The 19,855-nt window shown below is 33.9% G+C and overlaps 2 protein-coding genes across 2 annotated transcripts; both read left to right on the top strand.

The window, feature by feature from the left end:
- Positions 1-2,648: 2,648 nt before the first annotated feature.
- Positions 2,649-3,011, top strand: LOC120263684 (monothiol glutaredoxin-S3-like). The gene has a single exon (XM_039271648.1). It carries the CDS (start codon positions 2,649-2,651, stop codon positions 3,009-3,011), a length of 363 nt encoding a protein of 120 aa, XP_039127582.1.
- A 4,375-nt stretch (positions 3,012-7,386) lies between these two features.
- Positions 7,387-8,433, top strand: LOC120263685. The gene is made up of 2 exons (XM_039271649.1): positions 7,387-7,883; positions 8,001-8,433. Exons 1-2 carry the CDS (start codon positions 7,387-7,389, stop codon positions 8,431-8,433), a joined length of 930 nt encoding a protein of 309 aa, XP_039127583.1.
- The last annotated feature ends 11,422 nt before the right edge of the window (positions 8,434-19,855 follow it).

A 19,855-nucleotide genomic window follows, 5' to 3' on the forward strand; every position in this document is an offset into this window, starting at 1 on the left:
TTCAAGATCTTGTAACTCTCTCCATGATCTCCAAATTCTGCGTTCATGGTCATTGTATTAATTCACATGAATTGTTTTAAAAACAAATAATTCAATAATAATGAAATGAGTTTTTTGCAATTGTAAGAGTTTTTATGAAGTATCTAAAATTCGAAGAGTTGGTCAGTTGATGCGAATAGATAATTTATGGTTTCTTCGCATAGAAGAATATATTACGTTTCTTCGAAATTGTGCATCGAGTGGAAATATAGAAGCTTGTTTGAAACTTAGCTTGGTAAAAAATTTATTTTTTCAATATTTTGTAATCTTAGCTAAATTGTAGTATTAATATTGAACTGTTCTTTAACTTGTTTTGCAGATGGAAAGTATAGAGTTTAAAATGTATTCAGGCATCTAATATTTACAAAATGCAGCTTCTAAAGGTCATTTGCCTGCAGCTACGCAGCAAGGATTATTTTGTACAAAGATAAGATAACAAGTAATTCTGGTATGACAATGTTGAATTTGGTTGCTAATGGAAAAGTAGATAAAGTTTCAAAAGTAATAGAGAACAAAAGATCAGGTAATTATATAATAAACAATTGCCGATATGTTGTAGAAATTTTTTTTAGAGATGTAATATGGAGTGCAGAAGGTAAATGGATGGGAAAAAAAACATGGGAGTGTGACAACGAATTATCAATTATGTGGTCAAAAGGTTAAAGATGTTATTTATAATGGATGGTTAGGTGAAGATGAATTTGTGAGAGAGTTTTGCAGTCAAGGTTGCAGATGGAAATATGAATTTAATTTGCTTTCAGATCTTATGTAATATTTATAGTGTTTAGGTTTTTCTTTTTTCTTGATTTAGTGTGATATGTAATGAAGTTTTGAAAGGAGAATTGTTTTAATATTTTATTGATGTAACAATCAGAAACCTCTTAATTATGTTGCTTTAGAAAATATCTGATATATAGATATCTGTATGCATACATGCGCTATATTTTTACTAGTTTCTATTTAATTGTAATACGGAATTTTTTTGTATTTGTTTTATCTTATAAGAGTTATTTTTTATGTTTTTCACTCTTTATTAATAAACTTTAATTAATTGTAACATAAATTAATACATATTTATATTTTAAAAGTTATTTTAAAATTATTAATCTCATTGATTGCTTGATTAATGAACTTATAGAAAATAATATAAAATATGATATTTGAAAAGTTTTTCAGTTATAAATAATATTAATTTTTATATTTAAATAGATTGTTTAAGAATATTAATTTAATAAATTCAATAAGATTTTTATCATTATTAAAATTTTTAAGTTTAATTTATCATAAAAATATAATCTATTTGTATTTTCAACTTAAATACTTTATTATATATATATATATATATTTAAGAACAGATGTGTTTGGTCGGCACGTTTTTAATTGTGGCATTAATACTATATTTTAGACATATAATTGATATTGATGATTTAATGATAAAATAATAGATTTTTAACATAAAACACAAATTAATCATATTTTATATAGCAGATAGATAAAGTTGTTATTAGACATTATTGGAAAAACAATGACCATAAATAATAATACACTATTTTTTAAAGAAAATCTTTCAAAAATAACAAAGAAACAATTGATGACAATATATCCCAAGAAATGATAAATATATATTATATCAATCAATTTTTTTCCTCAAGTTTCTTTAATTGATTCTATTAAAAGAGTGGGTTGATTTTTAATTATTAAATCTTTTATATTATTATTTCTTAAATTTATGCGGTCATTAAAAACCATACTAAAGAAAACCACTAAAAACATAACTTGATGGAACGTTGAGTGTATAGATTTGGCTTTGTTAAAGGAAAATATTTTCTATGTAACGCAAACATCTGACCATCACACAATGTTCTTGGAAATTCCTCAACTCATTTTCAATGGGTATGTTGATTTGTACCTTGCAACTTTTCTTCATATGATCACAATCATATCTGATATCAGTGATATTATCATCGGGTATTCTTAAAAAAAGAGCAGATATGCCTTGGTTTAGACTTGTAGATTTTGTAATATAAAAATAACAAATAGGTATTCTTAAAAGAAGAAAAGATTTGGTTTAGTTTTGAAATTAGTTTAATATATAAATAAATAATTACTTTGTTAAATGTTTACAAAATCAGGTTCTTTTTTTCCATTAGATGGTTGTTGTTAGTGATAATTGGTGGTTGTTTTTTAGATTTTCAAAAAAAATCATTTGAATATATTTAATTTTTTAACTGTATTTTACATTGGAAATTCGGTTAAGTTTATTATTTTCTATACTTGACATAGTTGTATCTTACATTTAAGACTCTTTAATAGGGTTTGAAATATTGTCAAAATTATTTTCCATATATTTTTATATTACTATCTTAAGAACATAAATATTATTTAATTGTCTTTACATACGCAAAAATTTGTTAATGTTATTCTTCTATGTATTTGAAGTAATTTTATGAGTGAAAGGAATAACATATTGGTAATATTAGTATATATTAATGACATTTAAATAATTTACTTTACATATATAAAAATATATAATATTATACTATATAATGAATAAGGTGGGAAGAATCACCAATGTTACATTTGTGACTCTTTAATAGAGAGAGATAGTGATGGAGCAATTTTATATGGCAGCAATCAAAGAAGAAGGTCTGATATCAATTGTGAAAAGAAGTATAGTGGTGATTGTAGGTAGAAGAGCTTATTACATGAGTTATGTTGCTCAGAGATTGTTGGAAGGATTGAAAGCTTATACAACAATGTATGAAGTTAGTGAAGTGTTTGTAGCAAGGATGACATTAATCCGTAACCTCGGAAGGATTCTTAGTGAAGATGATAAGACTTTGGTTACACCGTTATTTCCAGTGGTATTCATTGGGGGGAAATTAGTTGGGGGTTTGGATCGGCTCATAGCTATTCATGTCACTGGCAAGCTTATTCCTATGTTGAAAGCAGCTGGTGCTATTTGGCTTTGAGTGGTTTGGTATATTTATTTTGCTTTCATAAGTCAAATATATTATAAACAGAATTTATATAATGTATGGTTACATATTAGTATAAGTTAATTAAATATATTATATTATAAGCTATCATAATATCAATATATTATTATGCTCGATCTTTTATTGTTTTATATTTTTTCCCTTGAAATATAAATTTATTTTATTTATTATTTGAAAAAGATTGGATTATTGAGTTCTTCATACTTCTCTTATATACATACACACATATATATATTAATCTTTGTGTATATATATATATATATGAACATACACACACAGATATATATATATATATATATATATATATCCTATTGAAACCAAGAAATATAGGCCCGCCTGCCATCCACACCAGAATAGATGGAGTTTTCCGAAAAAACCTGCTAGTGGAGGAAGACCTCCTAGGGATAAGAGACATAGGGCTGAAGAGAGGGCCAAAAAAGGATCTTTCGTGTATAATCCTGCATAATCTCATATATATATATATATATATATATATATATATTAATCTTTTGTGTGTGTGTGTGTGTGTGTATATATGATATGATATGCTTTGATTTGAAAAATGCAAGTATATAAACCTAAATGATTATTTATTTCATGAAATGTTATGCATTTTTTTGTTTTGATATGTTTTGTAAGGTCATTATAATGCATAGAGACGGGATGTATAGTGATGGTATGATGAAGAAATGATGAAGATGAAGATGGAAAAGATGACAGAAGAGAGAGAGCATAGTTAATCAACAATGGTGAAAGAATCATTCCCTGTTGCATTAAGTGTGCTTTCTGCTCTATCTGTCATCATTATCATATATCTTTCCTTCTCTCTCTCTCTCTCTCTCTCTCTCTCTCTCTCTCACTCACTCACTCACTCTATCTTCTTCTTTTTTTAAGATTTCATTCTCTGTATATTTCTATTCAAACTTTAGTATATAGTTCATGCAATATATTTAAAGACAAATTTCTTTTACTTACGGTTTAAGTGCTAAGTTAACAATGATGTAATCATTTTTGTGTCTTTTCTCTTTTTTTTAAAGATGTGTTTTTGTCTCGGAAGTATTGACAAAATTATTCATATTGTTATTGTTTGGATTTGTGCAGATATGCACTTGAATTAATGCTTTTCAGACGTCTTTATTCAGTACCTTAGGCGCTTCCTTCTTTTCATGGTGTTTGCTACCAAGAAGTGGATTTAGCCATTGCATTTTTGTCTTTATCTGTTTTTCTTTTGTTTTTGTGGGATATTTATGTGAAGTGTATTGTCTTTTGTGATTGTAATCTCTTTTGCTTGGTATTTTTTTTGTTTTATTTTTTTCTTTTTTGAGTGTTTATCTTATTATTAGCTTATGTTGTACTTTCTTTATTTAGTAAATTGGTTATTTATTTACTTTTATAATATATATATATATAGATGTATTTGTAGGTTTTATTTTTTATTTATTGTAATACATTAGGTAATTTGGATTGTATTAAGATGACTTTTTACAAATGGACATGATAATATATTTTTAGAAAGTATTAAATGTTGTTAAATTAGAAGTTTGTAATAGTGATATTTATTTATTTTTTCATAACATAAGTAAAGGATTGCATCATATTTTTATCTCTTATGTGTGTATGTGTGTTTGGGTAATTAATCAACGCATGCATAAAAAATAGTAATAAATATAATTTTATTTTATTTATTGAAATATTTTTTGTTCATCACCTTAATTTGAACTTAACATTATAATGACGATGATTTGTTGGCTTTTATCAAATGTTTTAATGATAGCTCATAAATACATTAGGTGCGGAACAAGATATTATAGGTAATAGCAATTTATTTATTAACAATATATTATGTTCATAACGTAATTTATTAAATGTTAATAAATCCAATAATACATATTTTCAACATTTTTTTGGGAATTTATTATCTTTAAACCATATGTTTTACAATCTGGAAATATTTGGACAGTCATAAGTTTTGCAAGCAGATAATCAAACAACATTATTATTTCATAACTTTCTAAAAAAAATATATATATCATTCCATATTTCAATGATTTTGAACCATGAAATCTAAATTATAGTGTTCAAAATCAAGAGAAACTTAGATGTTTGATCTAGTGTAGTAATATTAAACCATCAATATCTATAGGAAAACAATTAAATGATTAAATACATACATGTGCATTATGTCACAACCATTTTGATGGCCAAAATGATGGCCAGAATCAATAAAAAAAATAAATGGGAGAAAAATTTAATAGTAGGTGTATGTATAATATACTAAATCTATGGTTTGAATCAGAATGAGAAATGAGTACTAACACAACTCTTGTAAGCTAATCTTTTTTTATATATGAATATATACATATATAAAATTTTTAACAATTAGATATAATTATTTAATAACTTTTACGTCAACTGTGTGTTCAAGGGTTAATAAACAATTGCAATTTTTTAGATCGGCCTTTGGTCCGGCCCAACTAGGCACGTTTACACAGACACCCATGCAGTGGCGGACCCACATGGTCGGCAACCCGGGCTGAAGCCCGAGCTGGTTGGCTGGAAAACTTTGAAATATCTCTGTTCGGACCATTCGATGAAGTTTAAGCCTGTGTTGAAGTTGGGACGCAGTCCAGGGTGTCGATTGTCCAGCCGTCGTTGGACGGAGCTGTGAAGGTCCGGAGGAAAGGGCAGAGAGGCCATGGTTTGGTGGCCGCCTGCCGGCCTGCCACTGAGTCACTGAGTGTTGAGAATGCCGGATGCGCTTGACTGCTTGAGAGTTGAGAAAAAGAAGCCACGAGGGCCATGAAGAAGTTGTAATTTAAAAAAATTAAATCGTTTCACTCAAGGCGAAACGCGTATTTCACTTGCGTCGTTTCACTTAAATAAATCGTTTTTCTTATTTTCCTCAAATTCAGAAGCCATTAATTTTCCCCTAAAATTAAAATCCCTAACCTTTTCCCCAAATTTACCTCCTGGCTTCTACCAGGACCACCACCAATTTCGTTCCGTTGTTGGCCGCCAAAGTCACTGTCACATTGCCTCATAGCTTCTTCTCAATCACAAAGTCACAACTTCTTCTCAATCACAAGGCCACTGTACCAAAGCAGAGACTCAGACGTATGTTTTCCATTGATGTTTTTTTTCTCTGCTTCTCAGCCTTCTCTTGCTTGTGTTTGTGATAATTCCTGAGTAGCAGAGCTTGTGGTAGACTAGCAGACCAGTGTTTTCATTCTCCTTGATTATCCCTACAGTTTCAAGCTACTGCTGTAATTTGGAAAATTAGAAAAGTAACCATGCCCCGACATGCTTTCCTGTCATTCCTGATGTGAATGTGCATTTGAATGCTTCATGCTTGCTTACATAAATTAATTATTTATCTTGTGGTATGAATTGTATGATCACATGATTCACATTTATGCATCTTAATTCTTAAAGCTTCTCGGAACTCGGAAGGAATGGATTAAATTTATGAAATAGAAGAGGTGGGACCGTCATGTTTGATGCTTGAGAGACGAGTTGAGAATGAATGATTAATTAGATGCATAAAAGTGGGTCTTTCATCTATGTGCCAACTGCCAAAGAAATACAAAAACTATATATATATATATATAGGGTGAGATAAAGAGTGCTCATGAAATGGCCAGCATAGTTGCCAGAGACCATCCATTATAAAAGATCCTTGAAATAGTGCACCCATTAACTTTCTTTTGTACCTGTCTTTCTTCTAATATACACATGTGTACCAACCTTTAGTTTGACCTCTATGCTTTCTTAGTGTATGTTCTTTATAATTCTTTGAGACCCTACATTTAGTCATAAAAATTGGATTATGGATAGAGTTAGGCATGACATGATACTATAATTTCTTTTGCATTTTTTTGGCATTATTTTTAGTTAAATGGGTCTACTTTGATTCTATGCATTCTATGCCCTATAGCTATAAGCTATAAGCCTATAACTATGGGAGAATTTATTTATTTTCATTGTTTTATTATTTTTTTTTTTTATTTTTATTTTTTTATTTTTTACCAATATTTAAATCTTTTGCTTGATGTGAATCTAAGGCTATGACTTTTTTTTAAATTACTGCATGCATAATTTAATGGAAACAAGTATCCTGTTTTTTTTTTAATTTTTTAATTATATATTTTTTAAATTGAAACATAATGGTTATTCTAATATTTTTCTTAATTTTTTTAATTATATAATTTATATTGTTTTAACTAATGTTGCATATGTTCCATTGAAGCAACTTGTTAATTTATTCATCTACTAACTCTAGTTTGTTGAGATTATTGATTTTCAAAATTGTTAATGTGTTGAGATTTTTGTATGGTGTAGGTTATTTAATATGGACAAGTTATTGACTAAAAGACCAACAAGCACCGAGTCTAGTGTTAAAGATAATAACGCGACCACATCTTCAAGTCTGAAACGAGCAAGAGTTGAGTTTGATCAAAATAACCTAATCGCGGATCCCGGGCTTCGAATGCTGATTGAGAAATATGATGCCAACATTAGAGATGAGGTGAGACAATCTTATGTAGCAAAAGGTCCTTGTCAACCAAAGACTCATGACTTTCCTAAGAAGAAATATGGAAATCAGAATAGGTGTTTCAATCCTTCATGGTTTGAATCTTTTCCATGGCTAGAATATAGTGTGGAGAAGGATTATGCATTTTGCTTGTGGTGTTATTTGTTTAAACCAACAACTTATGGATTGCAAAGCATGAGTGATGTGTTTTCAAAAACGGGGTATAATAATTGGAAGAATGCAATTTCTACTTTCAGAGATCATGAAGGAAATGTTACTAGCATTCATAATTTTTCAGCTGATAAATTGGAATTGTTCAAGAACCCACGACAAAGTATCACACAAAAGATCTCGCAACATAGTTCAGAAATGGAAATTGCTTATCGAGTTAGATTGACAGCTGTTCTAGATGTTGTGTGATTTTTGTTAAGACAAGGTTTAGCTTTTTGGGGGCATGATGAATCTTCAAGTTCCAAGAACAAGGGTAACTTTTTGGAGTTACTCTATTGGTATGGTGCACGTGTTGATAAGATTGCCAAGACATTGAAAGCAAATGCTCCCGGGAATAACCAAATGACTGCTCCAAAAATTCAAAAGGACTTGGTGCATTCTTGTGCTAAAAAAGTGAGATCACTCATTATTGAAGACATTAGTGATCAGATTTTCTCACTTATGGTTGATGAAGATAGAGACATTTCAGTGAAGGAACAAATGGCTATTGTTTTGAGATATGTTGATTCTCGTGGACAAGTGATTGAGAGATTTCTTTGTATAGAGCATGTGATAGACACTTCATCCAAGACTTTGAAAGAGACTATTGATGATTTATTTGCAAAATATGGATTGTCCTTATCAAGGTTATGAGGTCAAGGTTATGATGGAGCTTCTAATATGCGAGGAGAATTTAATGGCCTAAAGTCACTCATATTGAAGGATAACCCACATGCAAGGTATGTTCATTGCTTTGCGCATCAACTTCAATTAGTTGTTGTTGGTCTTGCGAAAAAAATTCCTATTATCAACAAATTCTTTAGTTATGTGATTAAGATTGTCAATTTGGTTGGAGCATCATGTAAAAGGAAAGATGAACTTCGACAAAGACAACATGAAAATATAGTTACATATATAGAGAAAGGTGCAATTTCTACTGGCAGAGGCCTCAATCAAGAGACAAGCCTTGCAAGACCTGGGGACACACGTTGGGGATCTCATTATTATACAATACTTCATCTTATAATGATGTGGCCAGTGGTAACGGATGTTGTTGGAAATATTCATGATGATGGAACTAGCCCTGACCAACAAGGTGTAGCTTTGGGTTTGATCGATCGTATGGAAAGACTTGAATTTGTGTTCATATTATTTTTTATGAAAACGATGTTGGGTATAACAAATGGTTTGTCACGAGCATTGCAAGAGAAAAAATCAAAATATAGTGCATGCTTTCAACATGGCTGAATGTGTCTAGTTTAAGTTGCAATCATTGAGAGATGATGGATGGGATGAATTGTTGGCTGATGTTTCAGAGTTTTGTGTTAAAAGTGATATTGAGATGCCAAATAATATGGAAGATATTATATATCTTGGTCCGAGGTCGTCCAAGACGTGAGAAACAAATACTACATATTTGCACTACTATTGTGTTGATGTTTTTTACTCGGTTAGTATTTTTCATATCACTTTCACTTTATTTTGTTATTAAATTTTACGTTTTTATTGATTAATGTTTGCTTTATTTATTTTTTATGTTAGGTTCATAATATGATTATGCAAGATATGAATAGTTTTCAGAATCTACTATTGAATTGCTTTCTTGCATAAGTTGCCTTGAGCAACAATCATTTTCAAGATTTGATTCTATTAAATTAGTTCGTATTGTCGAGCTTTATCATGAAGATTTCTCAGAAATTGATCAAATGGCATTGGTAGATCAATTAGAGATGTACATATGTGACATGAGAAAAAATGTTGATTTTTCTTCACTAGGAAGCATTGGAGAACTTGCTATAAAGTTGGTTGAAATAGAAAAACATGTCAGATATCTTCTAATTTATCAGTTGATTGAGTTGGCGTTGGTCTTACCCGTTTCCACTGCTTCCGTTGAAAGAGTTTTTTAAGCAATGAATATCATCAAGACTGATTTGCATAACAAAATGGAAGATGATTTCTTGACTGATAGCTTGGTTTGCTATATTGAGAAAGACATATTTAATGAAATTTATAATGAAGATATTTTTACAGTATTTTCAAAATATGCGAACTCGTAGGATTCAATTGTCACCTCTTGACCCTAGCAATAACAAGACTAGCTCAAGCATTGGCTCGTAGTTTGTATTTGTATTTTTCATTTTTTATTTCAGTTACTATGTATTGTCTTTGAAATTTGTTCGTACATTTATTATTAATATTAAATATAAACTTAGTTTGTATTGTTCTTTAAATTTGTCATTGTATTTTGTAATTAATATTGAACATTAGCTTTTATTTAAGCCAGGGCTAGATCAAATTCCTGGGTCCGCCACTGCACTCATGTATATATATATAGCTCAAATAAAAGTTCAAAATTATATTAGTGTGTAAATTTTAAATCATATGAAATATGAAAGAGAGTGAATATCTCTATAATAGTACAAATTATATCAAAGAAGGCATCAGTAATATTTTTTTTTAAAATCATTTTTAGCATAGGAAGTATATTGTCAAATTTTGAAATATACTTGAAACCAATATTTCTATTATTTATATATTCTTAAGACAAAATTATTTGAAAAAAAAGACTATTCAACCAATCTTGTCAAACATAAGAATTAAATATTCAATACAAAGCATATGTAGTCATTCGTTTCAGATTCTTTTAGTTTTGTAATTGTTTTTACTAATTAATTTTTTTTAATGTTGATTTTCAAAATAGTATGAATCATAGCGAATGTTTTAATTTTTTTTTTTTTATTTATTAAGCATTCATGATTTTTTTGGAAGTATTATATTATGTGCATTATTTATTCTAACATAATGACCCATAATATGATGTGCCTTCATTAGCCTTCCTTAATTAGCAAATTATTGGAAAGCTTTATTATAATATATATTTATTTGGTGATAAACTTCTAGAAATAGTGATAATTCTCCATGCTTTTCAAAATAGTAAAGATTTTTGTCAATAATATTTTGACAGAAAATTAAATTTATGTTTATTACTGCAATGTATATATATATTATAAATGATATCAATTTCTTTATATATGAAATATTTATTTTATAAAAATGTAATTTTATTTTGTTTAGAATGATATATTTATTATTCATCATTAAAAAATAATATGTTTGTATTTTAAAATAATATATATATATATATTATAATATATCATAATTATTCAATATGTAGTAATATAATAGTTTTTTATATATGTTTTGATAGGGGAAATTTTTAATAACAACCTAACATGTGCTCTAAATATTGAATAAGATAATATTTGGAGAGAATTTACATTTTTTTTTACATGATTAACATATATATATATATATATATATATATATATATATATAATAGCATATCTAATAATAACACATAAAATAATAATGTTATGTATATAAACGGCAAAGAAATACAAAACACACATTTTATTACATATTGACTATTATTAAACTTGCATTAAAATATTAAACAAATAATATTTATACTAAATTAAGATTTATTTTAATAACTAATAAAACTGGTTTTTTTAACACATCCAAAAGAAATCGTCTATTGGAGCAAATCTTATTTTATGTCAATTTATATTAAATCTTCTAATTCATTTTTAACATCAGATAATTCCTTCTCATTCACATCTTTATAGTAATACTATAAATATTTTTAAGATGCTTCCGATCCGAGTTGTTCATGAATTTCACAGCTATCTTCAAATCTGATTTTGCATACAAAATGTGGTTTGTAGTCTGGACCATGACTTTCACATGCATAAATTGCGGCTGGTAATCCTAATTTTTATAAAACTTCCTTAAGTATTACCTTAAATTGTACAATAATAACAACATGCCTGATTTCCATTTTTCTCACCTATTGTAATATATTAAAAACAAATAAAAGTTTCAATTAATAAATTGATTTTAAAAACATAGCAAATATTTATATATATAGTAGATGTGACAGCTTTTCATGGGCTAATGCTATGTCAAGCCAATTAATATAACATAGTGTATTTTAGATGAAGAAAATCTACTTTGCCAAGAATGTTAGCATATATAGACATTTTAATAATAAACAAATAAAAAACTACAAATAATATCTTAAAAGCCAACATTCATATAACATAGGAGAGTAGGAAGTTTGAATTTATCCACCAATTATATGAACATTTTAAAATTAAAATTAAAATCATTCACATAATTTTACTCGTTTATATTTTTTAAACAAAATTATTACTTTTAAAAACATCGTATATATGAGTTAAAGCGAAATTTATCAATAAATTCCATATTCTAAATCTTTCATTATCCAAAATTTCATAATTATTTTGAAAATATTATCAGTATATATATATATATATATAATTTGTACAGATTTGGAAAAATAACTTTTAATAATATTAATAAAATCATAATATTTGCACATATATGTATACTGTGGAGGTGTATATGATTATAATTTTTTTTCTTATAAAATTAAGGGAAAATTACTGTTCACCCCTCGTAATTTTCAAAACTTCCCAAAAACCCCTCCTACTTTTTTTACACACCACTGATGACTCCTTCCGTTAGTGTTTAACTTCCCTTTTACCCCCACCGCTCACTTCAAATGGGTCCATGTTGTGAAATCCCATTTTTGGCCCCGAAAATGGTGGGAAAGGAAAAGCGCCAAATCACATCATGCTCAACCTTTCAGGGCTTTCGCTTGGTTTCGATAGACAATGCCAAGGAGTTACATTACATCTTGTTATTCTCCTCATTATCATACCCGAAAATATATAAACCTGCTTTCTAACGTAAAAATGAAATTGATTTCCATCGGATTGGTCAAGTGCACTTCATCTTCAAAACGAGTCAGTAGTCGATTTTATCTGTCGAGGCGAGCACGTGCCATTGTCGCCTTCTCGCTTATGGTTGTAAAGTTAGTATTACGACGAGAAGAACAAAGAATTACTGACGTAGTTCATTTCGTAGTAAAGTTCTTCTCGCTTATGGTTATCTATTTCAGTATATTTTAAATAATGTTTAACTATTTGCTATTATCCGCTTAAATATTTTTACTAATATGTTTAATAATTGTCATATCCGCTTAATACTTCCCATCTCCGCTTAACATTATCTTTACATGTATAACTATTCATAAACGTAAATTCTCAAAGTCTCGCAGAAACGGGTGATCTTTTTCGCTTGATCCGAATTGTCTGGCACGTGGCACGTGGCGTGGCAAGAGTTAGAGTATCCCGCAGGTAAGAATTAACGACGGCATTAATTCTTACGCACGGTAACATAAATTTCCGAACACCCGCTCGCTCTCATCACCAATGCTCGGCCATCGTAGCGCTTAACTTTTTTTCTCTGATACGAAGAGTCACCGCTTGTGGACTTCACACCATAAATAACTGTGAAGAACCCTCCCCACGGACAACCACCCTCGCCGTCCCTCATCATCCTCCTCCTCCTCCTCCTCCTCTTCCTCCTCTTCCCATGGACAACCACTCTATCTCGAAAGGATGTTTCGTGAGCCTTCTTCCTTATCTTGAGAATCAATTAGCCGTAATCACCGAATCCAGTTAAACTATCTTTTTCTCGCCTGTCGAAAGTCCTCTCATAATCGCCTCGAACGCAGAGGATTCTCCAAATGTGGACGACTGGGAAAGCAATTAAGAGAGCATTTCGACTTGGGTATGAAAAAGAAAGTTTTCACGTATCATGCGTGATTGCGGAGGATTCTCTGGAGGAGGGAGATCATGAAACATCCTTTAAGACGGGGTCGACATTTACCACTCGAGACTTTCTCGTTAACGCTTAAGAAAAATGACGCCAGCAGTACAACCCAGTTACGCTCGTGTTTAACTATCGTGATCGCTCGCTTAAGTCCTACCACGACACATTGATTAATAGTCGCTTTTCATGAATGTGTGTTGTTTAACCTTTTTTTAATGTTGTACGCTTTTGCGTGTTCAAGTCGATGCGCTTTGTTATGCAACCGCGTGAGCATCTCGAACGCATGTACACTTGTTTCAGTATACGAGGGTCGAGTCGTGAGCGTCCCAAAGTCCGAGCGGACGTCAGAAATGTCAGTAAATGTTGTAAATCTTTGTAAATGTTGTAAATGTTGTAAATCTTTTATAAATAAAACGAAAACAATCGATTTGACCGTGAACTTCAAATTTAAACAGAGACCTAGTAAAAAAACAATGTGGGAAACAAAAAAACGCCATTGTAAACAATAGAAAAAAAGTTAAACAATACTCAAGTTACTCTTTAAACAACGACAACGGTGTTTAAGAAAAATACGTAAATATGTTTAAACAAATGACCTGCAGAGGTACCCATCTAGCAACGCTGATGTCAAACTGAAAAGCATTCAATTTAAAACAATAACATATTATTTACATGATATAGACTTTTAGTTAAACAGCTAACCGTTATTTTAAACACTATATGTATCCGCTTAAACATAAAAAAAGCTTGACGCTTACACGTAGACTCATGTTGAGTCGAGAACTTTCATTCGAACGACGACAACATGTCTTCCTCGCGACAATGACATATATTTCCTTTTTGCCCTCGGGATGGAGGGAAAAAAATACCGCCCAATCACATCACGCCTAATCTAACCTCTATGCATACAACTCGCACTTTTTTTGTTTGCAGCTCCGATCGCTGCTTTGTTCTTTACATCTTCTACTTCTTCTTCGTCGCCTTCGCTTTTGTTCTTCATTTCATTTGGTTTGTACGATTTGGTTTTCGAATCGATATATTATGGAGAGTTTTTTTGTGGTATTGCTAGATTCAACGGGGAGGGAAGAGTGCTAATGTTCACGGCTCGCACTTTTGGGAATTGGTGTTAATGAGATATGCGAGCGATGGGGTCTCAAGTTTCTCTTGTCAGGTTAAGTTCATCACACCGATGGATATAAAACGGTCTTGCCCAATAGAAAACGATGTCGACTTTCCATCGGATGTGTCACGCCCACTCCATCTTCAAATGTGTCAGTAGTTGATCTTGTCGCCGAGATGTAAAAATGTGCCATTGCTCGAATCCTAATGAAAAACGAGGTTTACTCGTCAGAAGTTCCTTTTCTTTTAATTATTTCACTGTTCTGGGGTCATTATTGTTTAAATATGTCCGCCAATCGGGTTAACATATCAGTACTAGTCCTTTACGTTATTAGTTAATTGTTTAAGTATTTAATTTAACGCTTAACTATTGTCATTATCGCTAAACATTATATTCTCCGCTTAACATATTGATCTTTTCATTCGATCAAGTGTCGGCAGTGAATTCGGATTCTCGCGAGTGCTCCCATTCATCCCCATGGCGACTCTCGACGCGTGGGATGTCTTCCTTCCTCGCCGATCATTCTCAAGTGTTGTCGCTGGATATTGGTCAACGCTTTGACGGTGTCGAACATTTCGTGGATGTACTTTCAAATCATGCAATCAAAAAGGAATTTTTGACTTCAAATTCATAAAGAACTAAAAAAACATCGAGCGATCGTGGAATGCTGCCGATGGTTGTCGCTGGCGCCTTCATGCATCAAAAAGAGTATAACAAAAAAATACTTTTCGTAATCAAGACAATCAACCCGGCCACACACTTGCGGTGGTGGCATAGGTTCAAGGCCACATCCGAAAAGCGCCCAAAAACGGGGTTAGCGCACGAGTGATTCGTAGCTCAAGGACCGCCCCTCGTACAAGGCCATCGACATTCGTAGGGACATGTTGTGGAACATGGTGTCCACATACCATACAAGCAGTGCTTGGTTGGGAAAAAGAGCATGCCCGGGTGGTCCTCGACGGCAGCCGACATCTCCAGCCATGATCGCTTGCTTTGGTACGTGGATAAGGCGGTCGAGACAACCCTAGCAGCTAGGGCGATCGTGGAGAGAGACGTGATCGCTTTTAAACGTGCATTCTTTTCTTTCAGGGCATGTATCAGGATTCAAGAGGGCTTGCAGTCAGTCATGCTTTCTCGATGGTACCCACCTCCTTGGAAAAATATCGGGGTACACTCACCAGCGCCACAGGAAAGATGGTAACAATGGTTTTTTTCCACGCCGCCTTTCGTGATAGTCGACAACGAGACCGACGCCAATCGACTTGGTTCATATCTAAGTTAGGGCGATGCCTTATACGAGGGTGGAGATTATCATGAGATAATTACCTTCGTGTCGGACAGTGTCCAAGGGCCTTGTGAGCGCAATTGCGAGAGTCTTCCCTTCTTCGCCACACGCGCATCGCCTTCGACATTTGGAGGCCAATTTTATGAAAAGCCAATGTCGACTTGGGAAGGCATCGAGGGAGGAGTGCCGGGTCTATATGCTTCCGCGATTGCGTGGGCATCCACGGCTAAAGATTTCGACGATACCGTGAATGAACTCGCAGCCATATCACCCAAGCTCATCACCGGGTTGATTAATAAACCGGATATGGCACATCTGGGTCGAATTATCCGCTCGGAGGTGATCGCTGGGAGTGAGATGTATTCGAACGTCACGGAGTCGCTCAATGCTTGGATCAAGGAAGCTCGCCATTTACCGATGACGAAAAATGGTCGACTCCATAAGGTCTCGCGAATGTTGATTTACACTTAACATTTAGTATTACCCTTTAAACATTCTCAATCTTTTGTTTAATTACACTTTTCTCGACTTTTTAAATATTAATCATTTCGCTTTATTTAATTACAATAATGTTTAAACATGTTGACGTAATTATTTAACCATCACCGCCTTTTGTTTAACCTTATTTGCCGTGTTCAAGTCGATGCGCATGTTATGTAACCGGCGTGAGCAAGCGACCAAACGGGAGACCCTACTTACGCCCGCATATACATTCGGGTTAGAGATCATTGTTGAGGACGTACCGAAATCTTCGTGTTGGTCGTCAGTGTCGATGATCGCTACGAGTGATCGACCAACGCAAAGAATCTCCGCGGATCTCGCCATCGTAACTTGTTCATGTCGAAGGTGGCAAGTTTATGGTATCCCTTGCAAAACATGCTTTCAGCAAAGAATAATGCAGATGCACACCAACGTACATCGATTTATGAGCGGGTACTTCACCGCCGATAATTACAAACCGGCATACAAGGAAGCTATATTCCCCATACCCGACGATGACAGCCTTCGGACGGAAATCGTGAGCTTCGCTTATGCATCACCGCGATTAGAAGGCACCGGGCGGCCTAGACGAAAGAGGATCGAGTCGCAGCGCTTGATGTCCGCGAAGTTACATCGCAGCTCACCGCCAAGGATCCGTCACAATCGATTTATCTTGCAATGAAACTCGTCGCCGACTAGGCATTGTTAATAAAACCGACGACTGATAGTGGAAACATTGTGTATTTATAATCTAATCGAATGTATTTACACGGAGACATTGTTATTTTTAAACGGATACACTCGTAATTTGAAATATTTCAACCGATGTTTAAACGATATATGGTATATTTAAACAATGAAACGGAAATGTACACAACTACAACGTAAATTAAACAATGAAATGAAACTCGAATGAAATTTAACCTCGCCTTTACAATTGAAAAACAAAACAAAAATTTACATTGAGATATACAAGTCATGTTCTTCAAAAACAAAAAAACAATGAATTGAATTGTGTATTGATGGGCAACTTTCCATATTTAGTTAAACAATAAGTGCATTCATTTAAACAGAGAAAGTGTTATTTTTAAACGGGTACACCGTAATTTGAAATATTTAAAACTCGATGTTTAAACGATATATACTATATTTAAAACAATGAAAGTGAAATGTACACAATCACAACGTAAATTAAACAATGAAATAAAAACCGAATGGAATTTAACCCGCTTTTACAATTCAAAAACAAACAAAAATTTACATTAAGATATACAAGTCATGTTCTTCGAACACGAAAAACAATGAATTGAATTTTGTCCAGATTTACATTTGAAAACAAAATCGACAACTGATATACAAGACATGTTATTCAAAAAAATGTAATTTAACCCGCCAGTGACGACCCCTTTGTCATGGACGCCACCGCCTCCCTCCTTAAGTATGCGGGTAACATACCGTAATCCGAGGTAAGGAACGCTCCCGTCTGCAGTAGTCAGTAACTTCTCACCCCACAAGAATTGCTCGATAAACCGCGATGACGAGATCGGCGCAATCGACGCTCCTTGTTTTTGGCGTGGGGTTTCGTGTCGCGCACGAGCGGTACTTTTGTTGCCGCCGACTCGCTTAACTCCATATCGACACAAAGGTCGAATAGATTCCTACCGCCGAGATATGCAAGTCGAGATTAGAATACCGATTTAAATACCAAAATGTATATTAATCGGACATAATTAAAGAACTTACCATGTCCAACGCTGTCCCTTATCGCACTCTGACATGAAGAATAACGCCTCGTATTCTTGTTTATCATCGTCCGTGACTGACGTACATGGAAGTGGCCATTCATGATTATCGGAGGACGATAATTTGAACTTCATGCAGTCATGCGACAAAGATCCCCGATCATAGCCATAATCGTGTCATGTGCCGTCCTCCGCTTTGACATAAACAAATGAAGCTGGTCTCGATGATGGAGGCGCGCTCTGTAAGGATATGGCTCTTTGCTCAACGACTTTTTGTATTATGCATACGAAAAGCGCCCATCACATCATCAGCGACCATCTCCTTCCCCTCAAGCAACAGTATAACCTCGTCAAGGTGAGGCCGACAAATGGCTATTCTTCCACACGATATAGCTCGAGGTTAAACGATAATGTATATTAGAAGACCATATAGTAAATATTTAAATGATATTATCAATTGTTACATGATATTATATATAATTAAACGGTAAGGCTAAAAACTTAAATGATAACATAATGGTATTAAACACTATTAGGTAATAGTTAAACACTATAAGAAACCCTTTAAACAATATCATAAAAACGTTACACTTACTCCGTCCATAGAGCAGCTGAGGAAGATCCTCATCAACTCCTCGTCAGATTTGTTAAGACGACTCGTGCCAACCCATTTCTTCTTCTTCGAATAAAAGCTTTCGAGCCAGTCCGTCCAATTTTTGATCGGCCTCGATCATCTCTCTCGCTGTTCTGGCTCGGGGTCTTCATCAAGATCTTCCTTCGATGCGGGACGATGGCGACAAAGATCAACCGCAGACACATCCTTACATTGTTGTTCTTGTTGTGGGATTGTGTCCGGCTCGACGCGGGACGACGGCGACAAAGATCAACCGCAGCACTTCCTTACATGGTTCTTGTTGTGGTGGGATTGCGTCCCGCTTGGTCATGCAGATCGTCGGGCCACGGCCACTGCAACGGATTCGACGATCTTCTCAACCGCTGGGCCATGACAACAAAGATCATCGGGAGACACACCCTTAACTTGTTCTCGACCTCGTGGATTGTGTCCATCTTTGACGCCGCATCTCTGCACTGGCTCCACCGGTCGACGATTTCATCGAGAAGAGAGTCAACGACCTTCTCAACCGCGCGTAACGGCCACATCATCTACGACGCCCTCCACCGCCACGGCCATAGTCATCAATCTGCATGCACTCAGAATAAAGATCACCGATGGTGTTGCTATTGTTTCATCGTCACCGCAGCTGGAGACAGAGGCGATTGTTCTCCTCTTTTTCGCAAGTCTCTTCGAATGTGGCCGCTTTGAAACGACCTTCCCGATGATGTCGTCGTCGCCAAATTCCGACGCCCTCGCTCGTCCCGGTGCTTCTGGTTCTTTCGAGGGACGGCGCACGGCCGCTGAACGCCCTTCCGCGCCTCCACACGAGCGGCATGTCGAGGAAACTCGGTCATCACATATCTCGCACGCCCAGCATAAGAGTTATGGCGACATCTTCGCCTAATGTTAACTGCTGGGCCGCCACTGGGCCTGAGGGCCGCCACGGTCTGGGACCGCTGTTGTCGTGGTAGGGGTTTGCCGTAACTCGCCGGGTAGGGGGATGGCTCCGGCCGAGGAACGCGTGCGCGCAGCGGGCTCGAAGTAGGAGAACCAAGGCCCGCCACGACGATGAGGCCGCCTCTCATCCCGCCTTCGAGCAAGTGGTTCCGAGCAATGGCATCCATCCGCTT

This window comes from Dioscorea cayenensis, chromosome 6, assembly GCF_009730915.1.
Source record: "Dioscorea cayenensis subsp. rotundata cultivar TDr96_F1 chromosome 6, TDr96_F1_v2_PseudoChromosome.rev07_lg8_w22 25.fasta, whole genome shotgun sequence".
Lineage (NCBI taxonomy): Eukaryota > Viridiplantae > Streptophyta > Magnoliopsida > Dioscoreales > Dioscoreaceae > Dioscorea > Dioscorea cayenensis.

Bases quoted from the DNA above. Each gene is read 5' to 3' on its own strand.
- LOC120263685 (XM_039271649.1), top strand. From the start codon at position 7,387: ATGGACAAGTTATTGACTAAAAGACCAACAAGCACCGAGTCTAGTGTT. The intron at 7,884-8,000 runs GTTCAAGAACCC...ATTTTTGTTAAG, and splicing joins TCAGCTGATAAATTGGAATT to ACAAGGTTTAGCTTTTTGGG.
- LOC120263684 (XM_039271648.1), top strand. From the start codon at position 2,649: ATGGAGCAATTTTATATGGCAGCAATCAAAGAAGAAGGTCTGATATCA.